Genomic DNA, 18,906 nt, shown 5'->3' on the forward strand with positions numbered 1-18,906 from the left:
GAACACAAAACACACACGATTTTGTAGAACCTAAGCATCTTCCGCACTTGAGGTTTGCTCTTCTGTTTTAAAATGAATCTCTTAATTTATCCCAACTTACAACCAGGTTCCGCTTTCTAACCTCATTCCTGGAAACGCCAGAACAAAAAGTGTAATCAAGCCACTCACACAAAACATAAGGGCCTGTTATTTATAAGCCAGTTAGAGAATGCAACGTTTCAACATCTAAGCCTTCGTGCCAGGAATTAAGTAACAACTGACCCTGATCAATCAATACATATGTGTGCCCACAAAGATCTAAAAACTATATTAGAAATTGATTTTGTTCTTCACTACCCAGATACATAAAATAAAACTGCTCTGTTCACATATTCCTTGGCTTCTCTCCACTCTTCCCCCAAATTTCCCACCATTCACATTCTGAAACACTGTTATCACCACAGGAAGCAAACTAAAAGAAGGGTCATTTTACTCTGAGACCCACTGACCCTGCAGAAATAGTGACCAGGTCTGACAGATGAAGTACAGTGGCAAATCAAAGGCACTGTAACAGATACAGAGAGACATAGCCGCTGGCTATCAGACAACCACTGCACATCAGATTATGCTAATAGCAGAAGGAATTTTTTTTTCTAAAGACTCTGCCCACAAACCCCAATCACGGCCCCCCACAAAAAAGATACACACAAATTTTTAATTGACCTTTCTTAGATGATACAGAACATCATCATAAGACTTTCCTTAAAATAACTACAAATTGTTTTTGAATAATGAATACAAGATACTAATAAGCTACAAAAAACCTTGAAATAATGGCCTTATCTACAACTTTTAATGTATTTTTTAAAGTCCTGCACAGCCCATTATCAAATAAAAACAGTTCATCCCATCCATATAAAAGCTACTGGCTTTATGTATAGTTCGTAAAAATCTGGAATCCCCTTACCACTAGACATGCACTTTTAAGAAAAATCTGAAATCACCTTCTCCCAGCTTTCAGAAGTGGGAAATGAGTCATTTCTAAATTAAAGTCATCAAAGCTTACTGGAAACTCTATCAAAGTATTTAGTATCTATAATGGCAAAAAAAAAAAAAAAAAAAAATTCTTTCCGTACAAGGACCATTTCCCACTTTTAAAGTGACTGAGCTTTAGTCCTGGAAAAATACCTCTGACTGATACCATCACTCACTTGCTCCAAAAATATTTACTAGAAGCCAACCATGTGACAAGTGCTCAAAATACAATAGCAAAACAGGTAATGTAAGCAGCAAATGAAACACAGTAGGGTTGAGTGGTATGGATGAGAAACAGTGCTGGGGAGGGTCAACTTCTCCAGATGTAGGTCAGGGAAATCCTTCCTGGAGGAGTTCTGACATTCGAGAAGTTATAAGTAATCTACAGGAGACAGGCAGTACAGGACTGAATGGGCCTTTTAGAAATCTTATCCCAGTGCAGTGTGAGGAATGAATGTGAGGGAGTCCTTCACTGAGGAAGAGAGACCAGACAGAAAGCTGATGTAGCAATCCAAGGTGGAGCGTGACCTAAGTGAACAGTAGTAAGGCTAGATAAAGTCCAAGGAAGTAACTAGTACAGATGGATTTTCCAACACCTTCTCCAAGTGGAAGTTTATCCTAAGCTAAGACAGCTATTTTTTAAGTGATCTTATCAAATTTTAATTTAATGTCACATTTCTACCTAGTGATAATACTGATTTGTGATTATTTTTAATAGTACTAAGTATTAGATATGCTTTTGCCAATACTAATTGAGATCCATTATTCATGCTAAACGTAATTGAATCATCCATCTTTCTTCCATTATGCTACATTTATATTCGTGAAAGGAAAAGTAAAGATGGAAACAAAGAAAAGCACTCTTGGTTCTTCCAGTTGTCTCTGGATACGACACAAAACCCTAAAGAACAAAACTACCCAAGCCCTCATTCGAACTAAACAAGAGAAACACTCTTTCAAGCTTAGAGCTTTGTTCCTCCAAGTCAAGATAAATGCCACATGGGCAGCCACAGAAAACCAAGAAATCTTAGTTCCTTTATCTTGCTACTTTCTTGTTGGGTATCTTCCGTTGAAAGCACTTTCTCCGCCACGTGATGCATTGCCAGAACCTTAAAATTATTTGTTTCCCAGTACTACGCCCCCATGCTGAGTGAGGAAGCAAACTAATCCCAAACACTCCAAATATAACCGCCCAGCGCCAGTGGAAAAGAGAATTTCACTCTGAACCAAGCAAAAAGAGAGCAACTTGAAGATCAATCCATGGCCAGAGAAACAGCGCCTTATATGCCGCGTCTATCACTATTTTCCTAAGATTCAACACCACCTGCCATATTCAGTACTTCTTCATTTAGTTGTTTACTGTCTTTCTTTACTAAAATGTAAGCTCCACGAAGGCAGGGTCTCTATCTTGTTGACTGGGCCAAACTACCCACACCTGGAACAAGGCATAGCAATCAGGTGTTCAGTTAACATTTGCTGAGCAACTGGTAAACATGTCATTCAAGCAGTTGAGAATTAACCCTCAAAAAAACCCAAAAAACCTCCTAACACTCTCTTGTTCAAACATCGCTAGTAAGCCTCTGCTGTCTAGAGGATACAGTCCAACAATCAGAGTAGGAAAGCCCTTTCAAAATCTGGCCCTGCCTGCTTTTCCAGCCTTCTCTGCTACCAACCAACCTCCACTCACTCACAAAATCCCACCTCCAAACACCAGTATACCCACATCTCCACCAACCGTGATACTAAGTTGCTAGCTACTCTCAACACACTCTTTCACTCGTCCAAGCTCTTCAAATAACTTTCCGTCTCCCCGGAAAATCTTCCTCCCTCTTATCTCTCATTCATCCTTTAAGGCCCAATTTCAGTGCCTCCTCCACACGGGCTCCAGACACTCCCTGGACAATGTCTTACTTCTCCGTGTGCCCACATACATTACAATGCAAGGACGTGTGCGCGGCTATCCTCCTGTAACGCAGTCATTTGTTTCTCGTCTAGTCCCCACCATCCTGAAGTTCTGGAGGTCAAGGGCCGTGTTAAACAGATGTCGCAAGCGCCTGACCCAGCGCCTGGTTTAAACGAGGCTACAGGCAAGGGTGCCAAGCGAGCCCATCCCATTTACCAACCGCCCCCATCGTGCCCCTGTGGCCTCACAGCCGTCCCCTCCTAACCCCTAACCTGCGGGACGATTGCCCCGAGACCGCGGCGGGGGAAGGGCGGGAGTCAGCCGCGAGGGGCAGCCCCGGCCCCGCGCAAGGTGAGCAGGTGACGGCAGGGCGGGGCCCCGACCCCAGATTCCGGCCGTACCTGCCTCACGTTGGCCGGCAACTTGCTCCAGGGGTAGTTGTGCCGGATGTGGAACTCCACGTCTATATTCATGATGCCTGGAGCCCGGCCGACAAGCGGCCGTGACCGAAGCTGGAACGACGCCTCCCGCTTGCCCGCCCTCGGCCTATCGGGGAGCCCGCGGGAGGCCTCGCGCCTCACACTGCGGAGGGCCGGGGGTGCCCCATGGCCAGGGATCCCGACAGCTCCGCGCTGCCGGGCCACGGGGCAGAGGTGGAACAGAGACGCTGGCAAGAGCGCCTAGGCAGCTCCAAGTTTCTTCCTAGTTTCGGCCCGCCGGAAATGGCTTTGGGCTTGCGTCACTTCCGCCCGCTGGCGCCAGACTTGAGGGGCGGGCACAGACTGGCCTCCTGCCCCGCCTCCAGATTGTAGGGGGCGGGGCAAGGCCAAGTCTCGTTTAATCGCCCCCTGCCCACGTGTTTGGCTCCACCTGTCAGTGTCTGGATGAATAAAGATAAATTCTTGGGTCTGCATTGCCATTGTCGGATGTCCCACTTTTCTCCAGTTTCAGGCACTGGAGTAAGTTGTCTAAGAATGTCTAAGAATTCCTCCTTGGGGAGGAAGTCATAGCTGGCTTTAAATAGCGGAAGAGCAAAGCCAGCACTGAAGAGTATCTCCAATCAATGGGGTTGGGCAAGCTGGACCACTATCTTACACCATACACAAAAATAAATTCAAAACTGATTAAAGACTGTAACGCCTGAAACCAAAAATGCCTAGGAGAAAATATAGGCAGTAAAGTCTTTGACAATAGTCTTAGCAGAATTTTTTTGGACCAGCCTCTTCAGGCAAGGGCAACAAAAGCTAAAATAAATAAATGGGATTACATCAAACTAAAAGTTTCTGCAGAGCAAAGGAAACCATCAACAAAACGAAGAGGCAGACTACTGAATGGGAGAAGACATTTGCAAATCATATATCCAGTAGAGGGTTAATATCTAAAATGTAGAAAGAAATTCTACAACTTTGTATTGGAAAAAAAAAAAAAAAAAGCTGTGAGAGGGCAGGCACCTGCAGGAAGGCCTCCTGGCTTCCAACAGGGTGCCAGTGGATCTGTGCTTCGCTCCCTCAGAGTCCTGTCACGGCTGACAGGATTTTTACCAAATGTAAATTGTTGTCTCACCAGCCATTAGAACTCAGAGACTTCTTTGCTTATTACAATGCCATCTGCAACAGAGAAATAGGCCAGCTCAGCCGATCTGACAGGGAACTGGTCATCATAGTGACCAGCCTGGCCAACAAGAGCCCATACAGTGGGGTTGTCCACAGTGCCAGGTACAGGGTCTACTTGAAGAACCCAGTGCTCCCTGACCAGCTGTGTGTGACCTGGAGGGAGTCTGACCTCCCTGCTGGAGTCTGCATTTGCTCTTTTCCAGGCTGATGACATAACAGATGACCATTTCAAAAAGCTCTCAAGTGGCAGAGCTTCAACAGAGAAGATGCCTGGGATATTGCTGCCGTTTCAGGTTTTTTTTTTTTCCATGTCCAACCGCCTCACTCATTTTATCGGTCTCGTTCCCAGCAAAGAATTCTATTTGATGGGCACAACCAATGATGTCAAAGACATCAGGAGGGAACCTGCTGCTCCCGAAGTACAGAAGCCTAAACAGAAAGACCAGTGTTAACATTGCAGGCACACTGCATTATAAGGCATCCGTTAGGAAGTAACTTTTAAACACATCTAATGGATTGGGGAGAAGGTAAATGAGTTTGCTCCCTGCCTGCCAGATCAGATAGATCCTAAGCGTTAGGGAGACCCAGGGGCATGGGATACCTGGGCATAGGGGAAATGTTTGCTTATTTCAGGAAACCTTTGCCAATGGTTTCCTTGTGTTGTGATCTAAAAGGAACATCAGGGCAAAGAAGTTCAAAGGATGCTTTAGACATTTCAGATGAACGGCTATCTGTGAAGTTGAGCAGTTGAAGTTGAAAATTTTTTAGCTCTCCAAAATAGTGTTACATAGAAATTGGTCTCTATAGACTGTGATTTGCAGTCAAATCCTTGTGAACATGACATGCTTGTATTTAAAGTCTCTCAAAGGCAGTGGGTAAATAGGAGCAGTCACAGTTAAAGGTAATCTATCTTTAGTGCCTGAGTCTCAATGAACTTCCAGTATTTTTTTTAACTGCTGGGTTTTAAAATCATGGCCAACTCAACTGAATATTATCTCTTATGTAATGTTTTTTATTGTAGGTTTTAGTAAACATTATTTGGAATAAGTGAGGATTCACATTTTATGTTTTTTAAGACTTATTTATTTATTTTAGAGAAAGAGAGACAGAAAGCATGGTGAGCAGAGAGGAGCAGAGGGGGAAGGAGAGAGAATCCCACGCACACTGTTGAGTGCAGAGCGCAATGACGCAGGGCTCGAACTCACAACCCTGAGATCATGACCTGAGCCAGAATCCAACTCACATGCTTAACTGACTGAGCAACCCAGGCGCTGCACACAGTGAAAATTCCTAACATATTTTACAAGTCTATTTTCTACTTTTTTGGGGGACTTTTCATCATCATTTGAAGTTTCTCTAGAGAGGCTAGTTCTTCTTCCTCCGGATTAAGCCTCTTGAAAAACATGTATCCTCTTTATGTGCCTTTTTCTTAGAAGTAAGAGTGGTATGATATTTAGACGGGATCAGCTTTAGGGGCAGAAATCAAGAATACTGTTCAGGGGTTTTTTCCCCCCAAATTATGCTTTTATTTATTTGTTTGTTTATTATGTTCAATGAGCCAGCCTATAGTAGTACATCATTAGGGTTTTTTTTTTCATCATTAGTTTTTGATGCAGTGTTCAACCATTCATTAGTTGCATTTTAAGCAGAAGCCTAAGAAAGAAAAAAAAAACACCATAAACCCTGCATTACTGAATGACTGGTTCTGTGTGTTATAGCCACCACGGCCTTTTTCGGTTATCTTCTCAAGAATCATTCTCATTATCTTACTGGTAGAAGTACATGCAAACCCACAAAATTTTCTCTTCCCATTTGGCTTCTTCAGATTCTCTAAATTGTTGGTGAACATTTCTTAATCAGATTGGGGACTATGTGGTGTTAATTTTGAATTGCCTGAATGGTGAACTCTGATCTTAAAGGGAGTACAAACTTTCATTGCAGAGCTTTCGTTTTTCTCTTGGAACTATATCTTAAGTATCTTGGAATATGTTACCTTTTAAAATTCTTTTATTTTACCTATGGAAAAAATAATAAAATGTTTTATAAAATTTTTGAATTTTGATTTAAAAATGGACAGAGGATGTGAATAGACATTTTTCCAGAGAAGACATACAGATGGCCAACACACATATGAAAAAAGGCTCTCCACCACCCACTGTCAGCAAAATGCAAATCAAAGCCACAGTGAGATATCACCTCCCACCTGTTGGATGGGCGCTTATCAAAAAGACAAAAAACAAGTGTTGGTGAGGATGTGCAGAGAAAGGAACCCTTGGGCACTGTTGGTGGGAGTGAAAATTGGTGCAGCCACTGTGGAAAATAGTATGGAAGTTCCTCAAAAAACTAAATACAGAACTACCATGCAATCCAGCAATTCCACTTCTGGGTATTTATCTGAAGAAAATAACAACACTAATTCAAAGAGATATATACACTCCAATGTTTATTGTAGTATTATTTACAACAGCCAGTATATGGAATATTACTCAGCCGTGAAAAAGACTGAAATTTTACCATCTGTGACCACATAGATTGAGCTAGAGAATATTATGCTTTAGCATTTACGAAATAAGTTAGAGAAAGATAAATACCATATGATTTCACTTATACGAGGAATCTAAAAATCGAAGCAAATGAACAAGATAAAATAGAAACAGACTCATAGATACAGGCACCCAGTATTGGTATCTGGTAACTCTTGGTAACCTCTTGGTTACCAGAGGGAGGAAGTTTTGCCTAGGGGAGGGGGCGGACAAAACAGATGATGAGGATTAAGAGGTACAAAGTTGCAGTCATAAAATAAGTAAGTCAGTGGGATTGTAAAGTACAGCGTGGGGAACATAGTCAACAGTATTGTAATAACTTTGTATTGTAACAAATGGTAACTAGGCTTATATGGTGGGGATCATTTTTTAATGTATAAAAATATTGAGTCACTGTGATATACACTGGAAACTAATAAGCTATTATACATCAATTATACCTCAATAGAAAAAACTCTGTGGCTGAGTTTGTTGAGCATCTGCCTTCGGCTCAGGTCATGATCTCAGTATCCTGGGACTGAGTCCTGAATTAGGCTTTCTGCTCAGTGGGGAGTCTACTTCTCTCTCTCTCTGTGCTTTCTTTCTCTCTCTCTCTCTCTCTCCCTCAAGTAAATAAATAAAATCTTTATTAAAGAAAAAAACAATCTGATTATAATTGCACTAAAATTTCTTAACTTTTTATTCTTACAGCTCACATCTGTTGTTATAAATAAGCAAAAAAGAGAGCGAGAGACAAATACTGTTTTTAAAGTCTTTTAAAATGTCCAGATTTCTTCTTTTGCTTATTACTGGGAACTCCTCATGGGTATAACAAGTAATGCTAAATATAATTCCCCATATTTTCTTTAAGTATAAACAATTAAATTATACCACAGCACATGTAATCAATTTTTAAATGATATAAACCTTATTTAAGTCTACTGAGAATCTGACCTCTTGGAATTCATGGAAAAATACTTTAAGAAAGCGGAGCGCCTGGGTGGCTCAGTGGGTTAATTAAGCCTCTGCCTTCGGCTCAGGTCATGATATCAGGGTCCAGGGATCGAGCCCCACATCGGGCTCTCTGCTCAGCAGGGAGTCTGCTTCCCCCTCTCTCTCTGCCTACTTGTGATCTCTTTCTCTCTCTCTCTCTGTCAAATAAATAAATAAAAATCTTTAAAAAAAGAAAGAAAGAAAAAAAGAAAGAGTTCAGGGGGCGCCTGGGTGGTTCTGTCGGTTAAGCGTCTGCCTTCAGCTCAGGTCATGATCCCAGAGTCCTGGGGTCAAGCCCTGCTTCAGGCTCCCTGCTCAGTAGGGAGTTTGCTTCTCCCTCTCCCACTCCCCCTGCTTGTATTCTCACTCTCTCCCTCCTTCTATCTGTCAAACAAATAAATCAAATCTTTTTAAAAAGAAAGAAAGAGTTCCAAAATAAAACATTTACTTTGAAATAAACTCAGATCTGTTACCTATTTAAAAATAAAAATGTGAAAAATCTCACAGCATTAGACCCCCTTTCCCCCACCAGTCAGCAAAGCAGAGGACAGGTAATCTGGCATAGAGAGAATGTGGGCTCTCCCACGGGCCCCATTCTTCACTCCTCCTTTCCACCTCTGTTATGGAGACTGTCCGTTATGAAAACCATCCCACCCGCACTTCCTTTATTTCAGAGTGGACAAATATTTCTGTATTCTTCTAGGGTGAAAGTTAAAAAGAAAAGAAAAGAAAAAGACTGAAAGACCCAGCTGTCCATCCTTTCTTGCATTATACACTTGAGAAATATTAAGACATTTGCAATTCCCTAAACAGGCCACATAGGAGATATCCTCTCTTGCATGCTTTCTTCTACTTCTCTGCCTGGAAAACTTCTCATCCAGACACTGTGCCTGGAACACTCCAGAATCAGGAAATAAGGACTAAGAAGCGGGAAGGGGCAAGAAACATGTGGGACCATTTTTCTCTGTTAGGGAGTTTCTAGGATTTTCCTCTGCAAAGATGAAAAGCCACTGAGAGTCACAAGTCTGGTGTAGAGAGGCAGAGGGATCCTCTCCATAGAGCCTGCAAAAGAATGATATTATAATATTTATCTCTAATGTCAAAAATAATCTATATCTGCCATTGAAGTCAGACTGTGTTTAGAATATATCTGGTGTAGAAATGAACACTCCCAAATCAAGCCATATGACTGAAATGTGGAGCCATTGTGATAGTTAAAGTGCCCACTAGAGGCTGATCTCACACAACATTTCTATACCTAAAACCTGCAAATCTTTGCTTCCTCATTTCTATTGACTTTTTTAAATTTTTTAAGTTTGATTTTAATTTAATTAACATATACTGTATTATTAGTTTCAAAGATAGAATGTGGTGATTCATCAGTTGGATATCACACCCAGTGCTCATCACAACTCTGCCCTCCTTAACACCCATCATCCACCACGACCTCCCCCCACCTCCCCTCCAGCAACCCTCAGTTTGTTTCCTGGAGTTCAGCATCTCTTATAGTTTGTTTCCTGCTCTCTTTTTATCTTATGTTACTTTATTTCCCTTCCCCATATTCATCTGTTTTATTTCTTAAATTCCACGTATGAGTAAAGACGGTATTTGTTTTTCTCTGACTGACTTATTCTGTTTAGCATAATACCCTCTAGTTCCATCCATGTCATTGCACATGGCAAGGTTTTGTTCTTTTTGATAGCTGAGTAATACTTAATTGTGTATATAGTAGGGAATATTAAATATATAATGGAATATTAATATTATAATGGAATAGAGAGAGAGAGAGAGAGAGACCACATCTTCTTTATCCACTCATCAGTTGATGGACATGTAGGCTCTTTCCACAGTTTGGCTATTGTGGACATTGCTGCTCTAAACATTGGGGTGCAGGCATCTCTTCATTATCCAAACCAATCTCTCAGGCTGTAAAGTCCTTGAAATTCTTTATCGGAGCTTTGTCTCCCATATCTGTTGGCACCAAATATTGTCATTTCTTTCTTGGGAACTGATGCAGTGAGGACTATGGGACAGTAGTCTGTCTGAGGTTTGCAAGATCTCGAGGTCACCATTGAGCCTAAAGTTGTCTGCTTCTTAGTAGGCCAGGTAAACAGGAAGTCCATCAGTTACAAAGCATAGTTTATCCCTAATCGAAAGTATTTTCATAGCATCTATGATGAGGAGTAAAATCACATTTGGGTGAATGGGATTTGTGACTTCCATGGTTGCTATTCAATTCTATTTTGTAAAAGAGGTTGGGAAAATAAAGAAGACAAAGGGAGGAGCTTATGAAAGCCTATGGAAGTGAGGAGGCATCTGGAGATCTCTTCTCATTTCATCAGATAACTTCATTTAAGTATGTGGATTAGATACAGAAGAAAAGATTTCAATGGCAGATTTAAAAAAAAAAAAGAGGAAAGAGAGGCATTTGGGTGGCTCAGTCAGTTAAGTGTCTGCCTTCAGCTCAGGTCATGATCCCAGGGTTCTAGGATCGAGTCCCACATCAGGCTCCCTGCTCAGGCTGGGAGTCTGCTTCTCCCTTCCCCTCTGCTACTCCCCCTGCTTGCACTCTCACCCCCCTTCTCTCTGTCAACTAAATAAATAAAATCTTAAAACACACACACACACACGATGGAAAAGGATAGTTTTAGGAGCATGAGAATGACCTGAGAAGTTTCTAAGGTGACCAGTGCCTGGGCCTCACACCAGATCAATTACATCAGAAGTCCACAGTTGGAGCCCAGGTGATTCAATGCACAGCAAGGATTGATAACTACTCCTCAGGTGTCTTTGGGCCTCAGGTATTCAATAAGCCTTTGCTGAATTTGTAAAATGAGGAGATTGAACAAAGATAACTTCTAACGTCCTTTCTAACTCTACAACACAATAATGCCATGGCCAACTAAAACAATCTTTTGCATATGCAAAATAATTCCCTCAGTAGGTCCCAGGCTTTTTTTTTTATTTTTTAAAAAGATTTATTTATTTATTTGAGAAAGAGAGAGCATACGAGTTTGGGGGAAGGCAGAGGGAAAGAGACAGGAAGAGAGAGAGAATCTTAAGCTGACTCCTCACTGAGCATGGAGGCTGATCTTGGGCTCGATCTCAGGACCCAGAGATCATGACCTGTGCTGGAACAAGAGTTAGTCATTTAACTGACTGAGCCAACCAGGCACCCTGACCCAGACTCTTTTTTAAAGAAATATGCAAATAACTATCCCATGTTCATGTAGATCAAGGAAATCATTTCTCTATCCCTTGATAACTGTTGGAAGAACCCTGAGCGAAATAAAGAATTACACACCATTGGACTAGTGGAAATGATCTGAGTTCATGTTACACATAGGGCATCGGCCCATCACAGATCTTTTCAGCTTCTTTGGGTGTACTGTCACTGGTTTAGAACTTGGCTGAAATATTTTTTGTTTCCTTCTACATTATGTCATCCAAACTTTACATCTTTAGCAACACGTAATCTCTTGATGGTCTAACAAGAAATATGAGCTTATGTACTAATGTAAACTGTGATCAGGGATTAAATTCACATATAGTAAGATTGCTTCATGATCTCTATTAATGATATTTGAGTGAGAGATAGGATACTTTCTTGGCTACAACTAAAACTGATCACAGAACAATGCAAAATCAGCTATTTCTTGGCTCAGGTCTTTGTAAACATTTGTTCTCTCACTTTGCAAAAATGTGGAATTCTCTTTCTTTGAGAATTGTGGTTAATGTGGTTAGTGACATGTCTTCTTAGACTTGGTATAAGCTTTAATGCACAGTGACTGTTTTTTCTTTTTCTTTCTTTTTTTTCCTTTAAATAGCTTTTCTTTCTTTCTTTTCTTTTAAATAGGGAGCCAAATGAACCATGTAACCCAGTAAAAGGTAGGCCCAGGAAAGCAAAAGCCAGGAAAATTTTAATTAAAAAGCCAACATCATCCATTTGTCTTTGAGAAGATAAGGATTATTACAAAGAAAGGCAAAGAGAAAGTCAAGGTTCACCGTTGGAAATAAAAAATGGGATTTTTTTAGTCTGATAAAGTTAGTAGTCTTGAAAGCCAGGTTTCGTTGCGAAAGGTTTTCTGAATTATTTTAGTTCCCACTGACATATCTTGAGGAGAAACGGAGGGGGAAGATGAAATCTTCAAGGTAGAGTATTTGCTGAACAGAATCCAGTCCCCCAGTGAAATGACTGTATTTAATTAGGAAGAGGCTGAATTAAGAGCATTTTTATTAGTAGATTTAAAGTCCCACTCCCCACCCCAACACTACCCAGTGTGGGGGAGGGTATGAGGATGATTAAGTCTAACTTTGAAAACCAAATAGCCACATTTTCTTTGTCCAAACAATTGACAGCTTTAATCTGAGCCACGATTTGTTTTTTTAAGATTTTTATTTATTTATTTTGACAGAGAGATAAAGAGAGATCACAAGTAGGCTGAGAGGCAGGCAGAGGAAGAGAAAAGCAGGCTCTCCTCTGAGCAGGGAGCCCGATTCAGGGCTCGATCCCAGGACCCTGGAATCACGACCTGAGCCAAAGGCATCTGCTCAACCAACTGAGCCACCCAGGCACCCCAGTCACAATTTATTTTCTGCACATGGAACATAAGAAGGAGCAAGACTGAGCTGGAGGGATCACCCCTCACTATCTATCTGTCTTCCAAGATAGTGTCAATATCTACATGTTGAGATCCTTGTGTAACAAGCAACGGCAGGGCCTGTCACAAGGAGAAGCATGGCAGGTTTCCATGGGCCACTGGGAAAGTGGAATAACTAAGAAAACCCAAACCATGACCTACCAAGGGCCTGGATCTAAAGGGAACTAGGAGAATCCTTTGAAGGATTAAGTTTCTGTGGGATTCTTTTAGGCAGACAACCCAGATCCAAGCTAACAGAGGAGAGGGGGCAAGATTGCTTCATGGATTTGATGGATGAAATTAACACGAAAGATTGCAATTAAGTCCCAAATGTGAAAGAAGCATAGAACAGGTAACAATTGGGACTAAATAAAATCCCAGAGGAAGATCTCTCACTCTGTAAATAAGGGGAAGAGATGGGAACACTCCACACCCAGATCTTAACCACTCTCCTGATTCTTACAGCCCAACAACAGAAATAGAGTTAACAATTGATTTTGTCTCGCTGCCAAATATTGATTTCCAATTCTAGGGAAATACTAATTTAACAAAAGGATACAGTCTTTCAAGAAAAATATGCTAAGTGCTTTCTATGTGTAAAGAACTATGCTAAGTACTTGGGATAGAGACAGATAAAGCATGATCCTTTCCATTAAATGATTTGCCATCTTGTAGGGGTGAGAATCCAGGTACTTAATTTGACAGAACATAAAGAGAATACAATGATGGGTATAAAATAATAAAAGGTCTAGTGGAAGGAAGTGGCTCTTCTGATTAAGGATTCTGGAGGCAATAACAGAGGAGGTAGTTTTTGCCTAAGTAGGTCCTAAAGGATTGGAGGGGAAGGTGTTTTGGCTGGCAAGAGACGATATGGAAGTTACTGTTAGAGGCCAGAGCACATTAAAATAAAAAGGATTGCGTGACGCTCTTGCTAAACCCTGATGTCGGTGATTTAATGACCGGAAGTCCCATTTAAAAGAAGAGTCGTCCTTCTTTTAGCTCTTCAGTGTTTTATGATATATTGATATATCACGATCATAATATCGATCTTTGTATTTAAAATACTAAAAAACTAACCCCCCAAAAAAAACCAAAAAACAAATCAATAAAATATGAATAAACAAATGGACCGAGTTTATAATCTGTCCTATTTTCACAGAGAACCCCCCTCAAAGAATTCCACACACCAAGTCAAGGAAAGAAATGTTTAAAGAGATTGAGATCACTTGCAGTTTCCTGCCAAGTATACAGCCACTGGATTCTAGAAAAATAAGAAGCTGGCTGTGCATTTTGTAAGTAGAACACAAAGGTTTATCACACATGGCATTTAAAAAACAGTAACTGGTACAAGCTGGCACTGTGTGTTTATTTCTGATATGACAAACGAGACACACCTGCTATTAAGAAAGAATGACATGATACTGTGCAAGAATTCGCAAGAGAACATACCCGAACTGCTTAGTCATCTCACTGCCTCCTGCTGGAAATTATTTCTGGGTTCCTCACTGAGAGAGTTCAGAATTCTCTAGACCAGAAGTTCTCAACCAGGGGCAACTTTGTCTGCAGGGGACATCTGGCAATTTCTGGAGATGTTTTTGTTATCATGACTAGGGAAGATACTACTGGTTTCTAGTGGGTAGAGGTGAGGAATGCTGTCCTAATATGCATAGGACAGTCCGCACCACGTGCTTACACACACACACACACACACACACACACACACACACACACAGAAAGAATTATGTGGCCCAAAATGTCAATAATGCCAAAGCTGAGAACTGTCCCCTTGACAACAAGTCATTGGGCACAAAAGCAAGTGCTCTAAAAGCATTCACCCGCAAATTTCAGATTGTAAATCCCAAGTCAGTTCTGAAGATTTTCAGTGCAATCATTGTACAGAAATCCACAACCACCCTAATGATACAGTCGTCAGGGAGAGAGAGTCAAATTCTCATTTGATTATTTACTGAGTGACCTCTGGTTGTTTAACTACTTTGCGCCTTAGGTTCCCCATCTGTAAAATTGGGGAAAATAATAGTAACTAGCTCCTAAAGTTGATGCAATGCTTAAGTTAACAAATATAAAGTGCTTAGAATAGGGTCTGGCCAACAGTACTAAAAAATGTATTTTTTTAAAATCTCATTTATTTATTTGACAGAGAGATAGAGAGAAAGAGAGAGGGCGCCAGCAGGGGGAGCAGCAGGCAGAGGGACAGGGAGAGGCAGACTCCCCGCTGAGCACAAAGCCCCACTCAGGGGCTCCCCGTCACAGGACCCCTGGGATCATGACCTGAGCTGAAGACAGATGCTTAACTAACTGAGCCACCCAGGCATCCCTAAATAAATGTATTTTTGCCTTATTACTAATAATACTTAGCACAGAGAAATTTAAAATTTGCATTTATCTAGACCAATGTTCAAAAGTTCAGTCATTTCAATAATAATTTTATTATTTCCAAGTATCATCTAAACTACTACACTCCTGAGATTTTTTTTTCTGAATTGTCATGCTTCACCTAATAAACTTTTTGTGTCATTCACAGGTTCCATGTCTTCACTGTTTTGTCCTAACACATGAACTAATGCAATGCTATCAAAGCAAAGTTTTTTCGTGTTGCACATGAGATCATCTCGTGTGCTCCACTGGTAGACACGTCACAATTAGAGGACCAACCCCTTTATAGTAGATTTGTCTCATTCAGGGGCGCCTGGATGGCTCAGGTTAAAGCCTCTTAAAGAGGATTTAACCTCTCAGCCAAGCCATCGGGCTCTCTGCTTGGCAGGGAGCCTGCTTCTTCCTCTCCCTCTGCCTGCCTGTCTGCTTACTTGTGATCTCTGTCTGTCAAATAAATAAATAAATAAAATCTTAAAAAAAAAAAGAATTTGTCTCTTTCATTTGGCGGCTGAACGTCTAAACATCTTATGGATCTCACTAGGAGGCAGAGCCCACCTCCCTTCAGAGAAACTATACACACCAAATATTTTCCTTCTCAGCTGCCTTTGCAGTTAAGGCATGAGCTTGAGCCGTTAGCTTCAGCAGTCAGACTTGCTCATGCCTGGATCTGGATCAGCAGCTGGTGACCAGAAGAAGCAGGCAGGGTGTCCACGGTCTCCATCTCAACAAAATGAGCTCACACGGCTATGGGCACATCCGACCCTAAGAGGCAAAGGTGACAAATATAGTCTCATGGTTCAAGATGACCCAGTATCCCGAGAATGCCCAGAATTGCAAAGTCACATGCTAAAGAAATTATACAAGTAGTGTAGACGAGACGCAGGAATCCAGTCAGGGGGCGGTGGGGACCGTGCCAGCCTGAACACCCATTCTTCACCTAACATGGGCACCTGCTGTTCTGTTCCTCATGGGGAGGCCAGCCCTGTGCTGCCTGGTCTGATTCCTCAAGAGAAACGGGAATTCAGAGTTTTGTGTGAATCCGATGGGCAACCCATTCAAAGTAAATGAAAACCCATAATGTGGAGCAACATGGAGGGGCACGGGCCTGCAGGTGGCAACTGTCAGGCCGCCATCTGCCAAGTCCAGGGTCTTCCTAAACACTCTCACCTCTTTCTGGCTCCTCAGTGGAAAGTTTATCAGGGGAGAAGTGAAAGTAGCCTCTCTCTACCCCTAGTACTACCCAGTCCTAGTAAGACCTCAGGTAGCTAATAAGATTAAATAATAGTTGTGATCAACTATTAATAATAGTATTCTTAAGTATTATGTGTTACTTAATAACATTATGACTTAAAATGATTACTCTTAAACATTGTTACTAGCAATAATAAAAAGTAACCAATATTAGTAAGACTTCAAAAGTTTTAGATTTTTTACCAGCCTTCCAAGCAGAAACTTCAGTCCCAGAGTACAACACAATTCCATGTCTCTGTATTCTTGCTCATGTCGTTTTATCTCCCTTTATGAGCCCCACTTTGCCTGATGATACCCTACTTTTCCTTCTAAGCTCTGTTCAAGGGTTGCCTCCTCTTGGAGCCCTCTCCCACTTCCCTCTCCCTTGCCTTCCTCCCTTACTCATTCACCTTAGATTACATACCTCAGAGAACCGAGGGGTAATATTCCAGAACTTCAAAAGACAGTGTCTTCACCCCGATTCACATTCTCCAGCAAACAGATGGAGAGAGCACATGCTAGCGTTCTATTCTGGGTACAATCCCAGGACACTACGAGTGAAAGCGAAAGGCCAGAAAGCCACTAAAAAGTGCTGTGGTCCTGAACAGCCTGCCGCTTCTCAAGAAAACAGTGAGTTGCTTAGCCCTGTGTGAGGCCTCTCCAAAGGCAGTATGAACCTACTGTACCTCAAAATGGTTACTGGGGGGCAAAACGGTGAAGAACCTGTGAGCTCCTTCCTGTCTTCCCACTGATCAAAATCAGAGTCCTGAAACAGTGACTCCCCCAAACCAGGAGTACTGGAGATCAGCAGGGCTGGGGCTGTCTGGGGAGCCTCAAGGGGAGGGGGAGCTGCAGGGAGCGCCCCGCAGGCTGTGCCATTCCCAGGGGGGCTGCAGGCACCATAGGTGTGGGATTTCTCCACCTCATCTTCTGGGGGGCAGCTGGCCTGTGATGCTATGTGGGAGCCCACATCTTTACCATTTGTGATGACTACGACCCCCTCTGCGAAGACGCGTACACTCTCATCCCCGCTGTCCTGATCGTCCTGTAGGAGCCCCGCTGTTCCTTAGTGGGCTTAAGGGGCTGCTGTGCCACAGTCCCAGAAAGCCGCTGCGGACTTGCCACATCTGTCATCATCCTGCTCTTGGTTTTTGTCACAGAAGTTGGGGGTATGTTTACAGAGCAAAGGTGGAACATGAGGGGGATGGCGGCATTCGGAAAGGGAATGAAAAGACCTACAATGGAAGCAACCCAGGTGCTCCTAGCCCGGCAGGTGATTATGCACAGAGACAGCTGCACCGTTGCGGAGCTCACAGCTCCTCAGACGGCTTCAAAGAAACCAAACACCAGAGCGTCCCTCTGAGCTGTGCAGAGGGACGGCCAGCAGCTGTCATGGTCCTCTCGCCCATCCTTCCAACCTCTCCACCAAGGGGTACGAGGCTCTCGTTGTAAAGAAGCTACTAGAAATCATGGTGCATCTTATCTGGGCAGCGCCGGCCTTGGCAGCTCTCCGGCTGCTGGGCTGGCTGTGTGCAAGCATCCTGTTGTGCAGGAGGGGTCGAGAGCCCACATAGGAGTTCCTCATCATCGGAGGGACCTCACAGAGTCGAAAATGCAAGCCTGAGCTTCTTAGTCTTGTTGTTCTGACTTGAAAGGCGAATCGAGCCGGCCCACCGCTGTTGGGGGCCCCCTGAGTTCATTGAGTGAAAGCACACGTACACAGGTGTTGGACAGAGCAGGAGGCCCTTCATGTGTCCACCTACTTCCCACCTAGGACTTTCTTTTCCCCTATTCTAGCTGACTCCCCATGTTTTTAAGTGTGGCGGTATAGGGTCTACTTTTGGAACCACTTGCAGGTACCACAGTGTGGGAGAATCAAAGGAGGGCCAGGGCCTGCTCCTGTTAACCTCCCTCCATGGTGCTGGCGTGTCACTGGGTCCCTTCAGTCTTTACAATGGAGAACTCTCGACCAAAAGCTTCTGGGAGGAGAAGGAGGAAACCAGCTGTGGTTAAAGTTAACACCAGATGGTGCCCTCATCAGTGTCCTTTTAAGAAATATACACTGTAGTCCCATAAGATAACAACCATACAAAATGGCTAAAATGGATTGTAGAGTGATACGGTATGTACTTTGGTTCACCTTCAAAATCAGACCGATCTTTGAAAGTAGTGGTTTTCTTTTTTTTTTTTTATTTCTTTTCAGCGTAACAGTATTCATTGTTTTTGCACCACACCCAGTGCTCCATGCAGTACGTGCCCTCCCTATTACCCACCACCTGGTTCCCCAACCTCCCGCCCCCCGCCCCTTCAAAGGTTGTTTTTCAGAGTCCATAGTCTCTCATGGTTCATCTCCCCTTCCAATTCCCTCAACTCCTTTCTCCTCTCCATCTCCCCATGTCCTCCATGTTATTTGTTATGCTCCACAAATAAGTGAAATCATATGATATTTGACTCTCTCTGCTTGACATTTCATTCAGCATAATCTCTTCCAGTCCCGTCCATGTTGCTACAAAAGTTGGGTATTCATCCTTTCTGATGGAGGCATAATACTTCATAGTGTATATGGACCACATCTTCCTTATCCATTCATCTGTTGA

The 18,906-nt window shown here is 42.5% G+C and overlaps 1 protein-coding gene and 1 pseudogene across 1 annotated transcript in view; one reads left to right on the forward strand and one right to left on the reverse strand.

Moving 5' to 3' along the window:
• FAM91A1 (family with sequence similarity 91 member A1) overlaps window positions 1–3,628 on the reverse strand; it is a 46,743-nt gene extending 43,115 nt beyond the window's left edge. Inside the window, exon 1 of the mRNA XM_046004404.1 lies at window positions 3,319–3,628. Coding sequence (XP_045860360.1) covers window positions 3,319–3,390 — 72 coding nt within the window. The 5' untranslated portion in view covers window positions 3,391–3,628. The remainder of the gene's footprint in view (window positions 1–3,318) is intronic.
• A 215-nt stretch (window positions 3,629–3,843) lies between these two features.
• LOC123941609 lies at window positions 3,844–17,961 on the forward strand (annotated as a pseudogene).
• The last annotated feature ends 945 nt before the right edge of the window (window positions 17,962–18,906 follow it).

This window comes from Meles meles, chromosome 1 (genome assembly GCF_922984935.1).
Source record: "Meles meles chromosome 1, mMelMel3.1 paternal haplotype, whole genome shotgun sequence".
NCBI classification, from domain to species: domain Eukaryota; kingdom Metazoa; phylum Chordata; class Mammalia; order Carnivora; family Mustelidae; genus Meles; species Meles meles.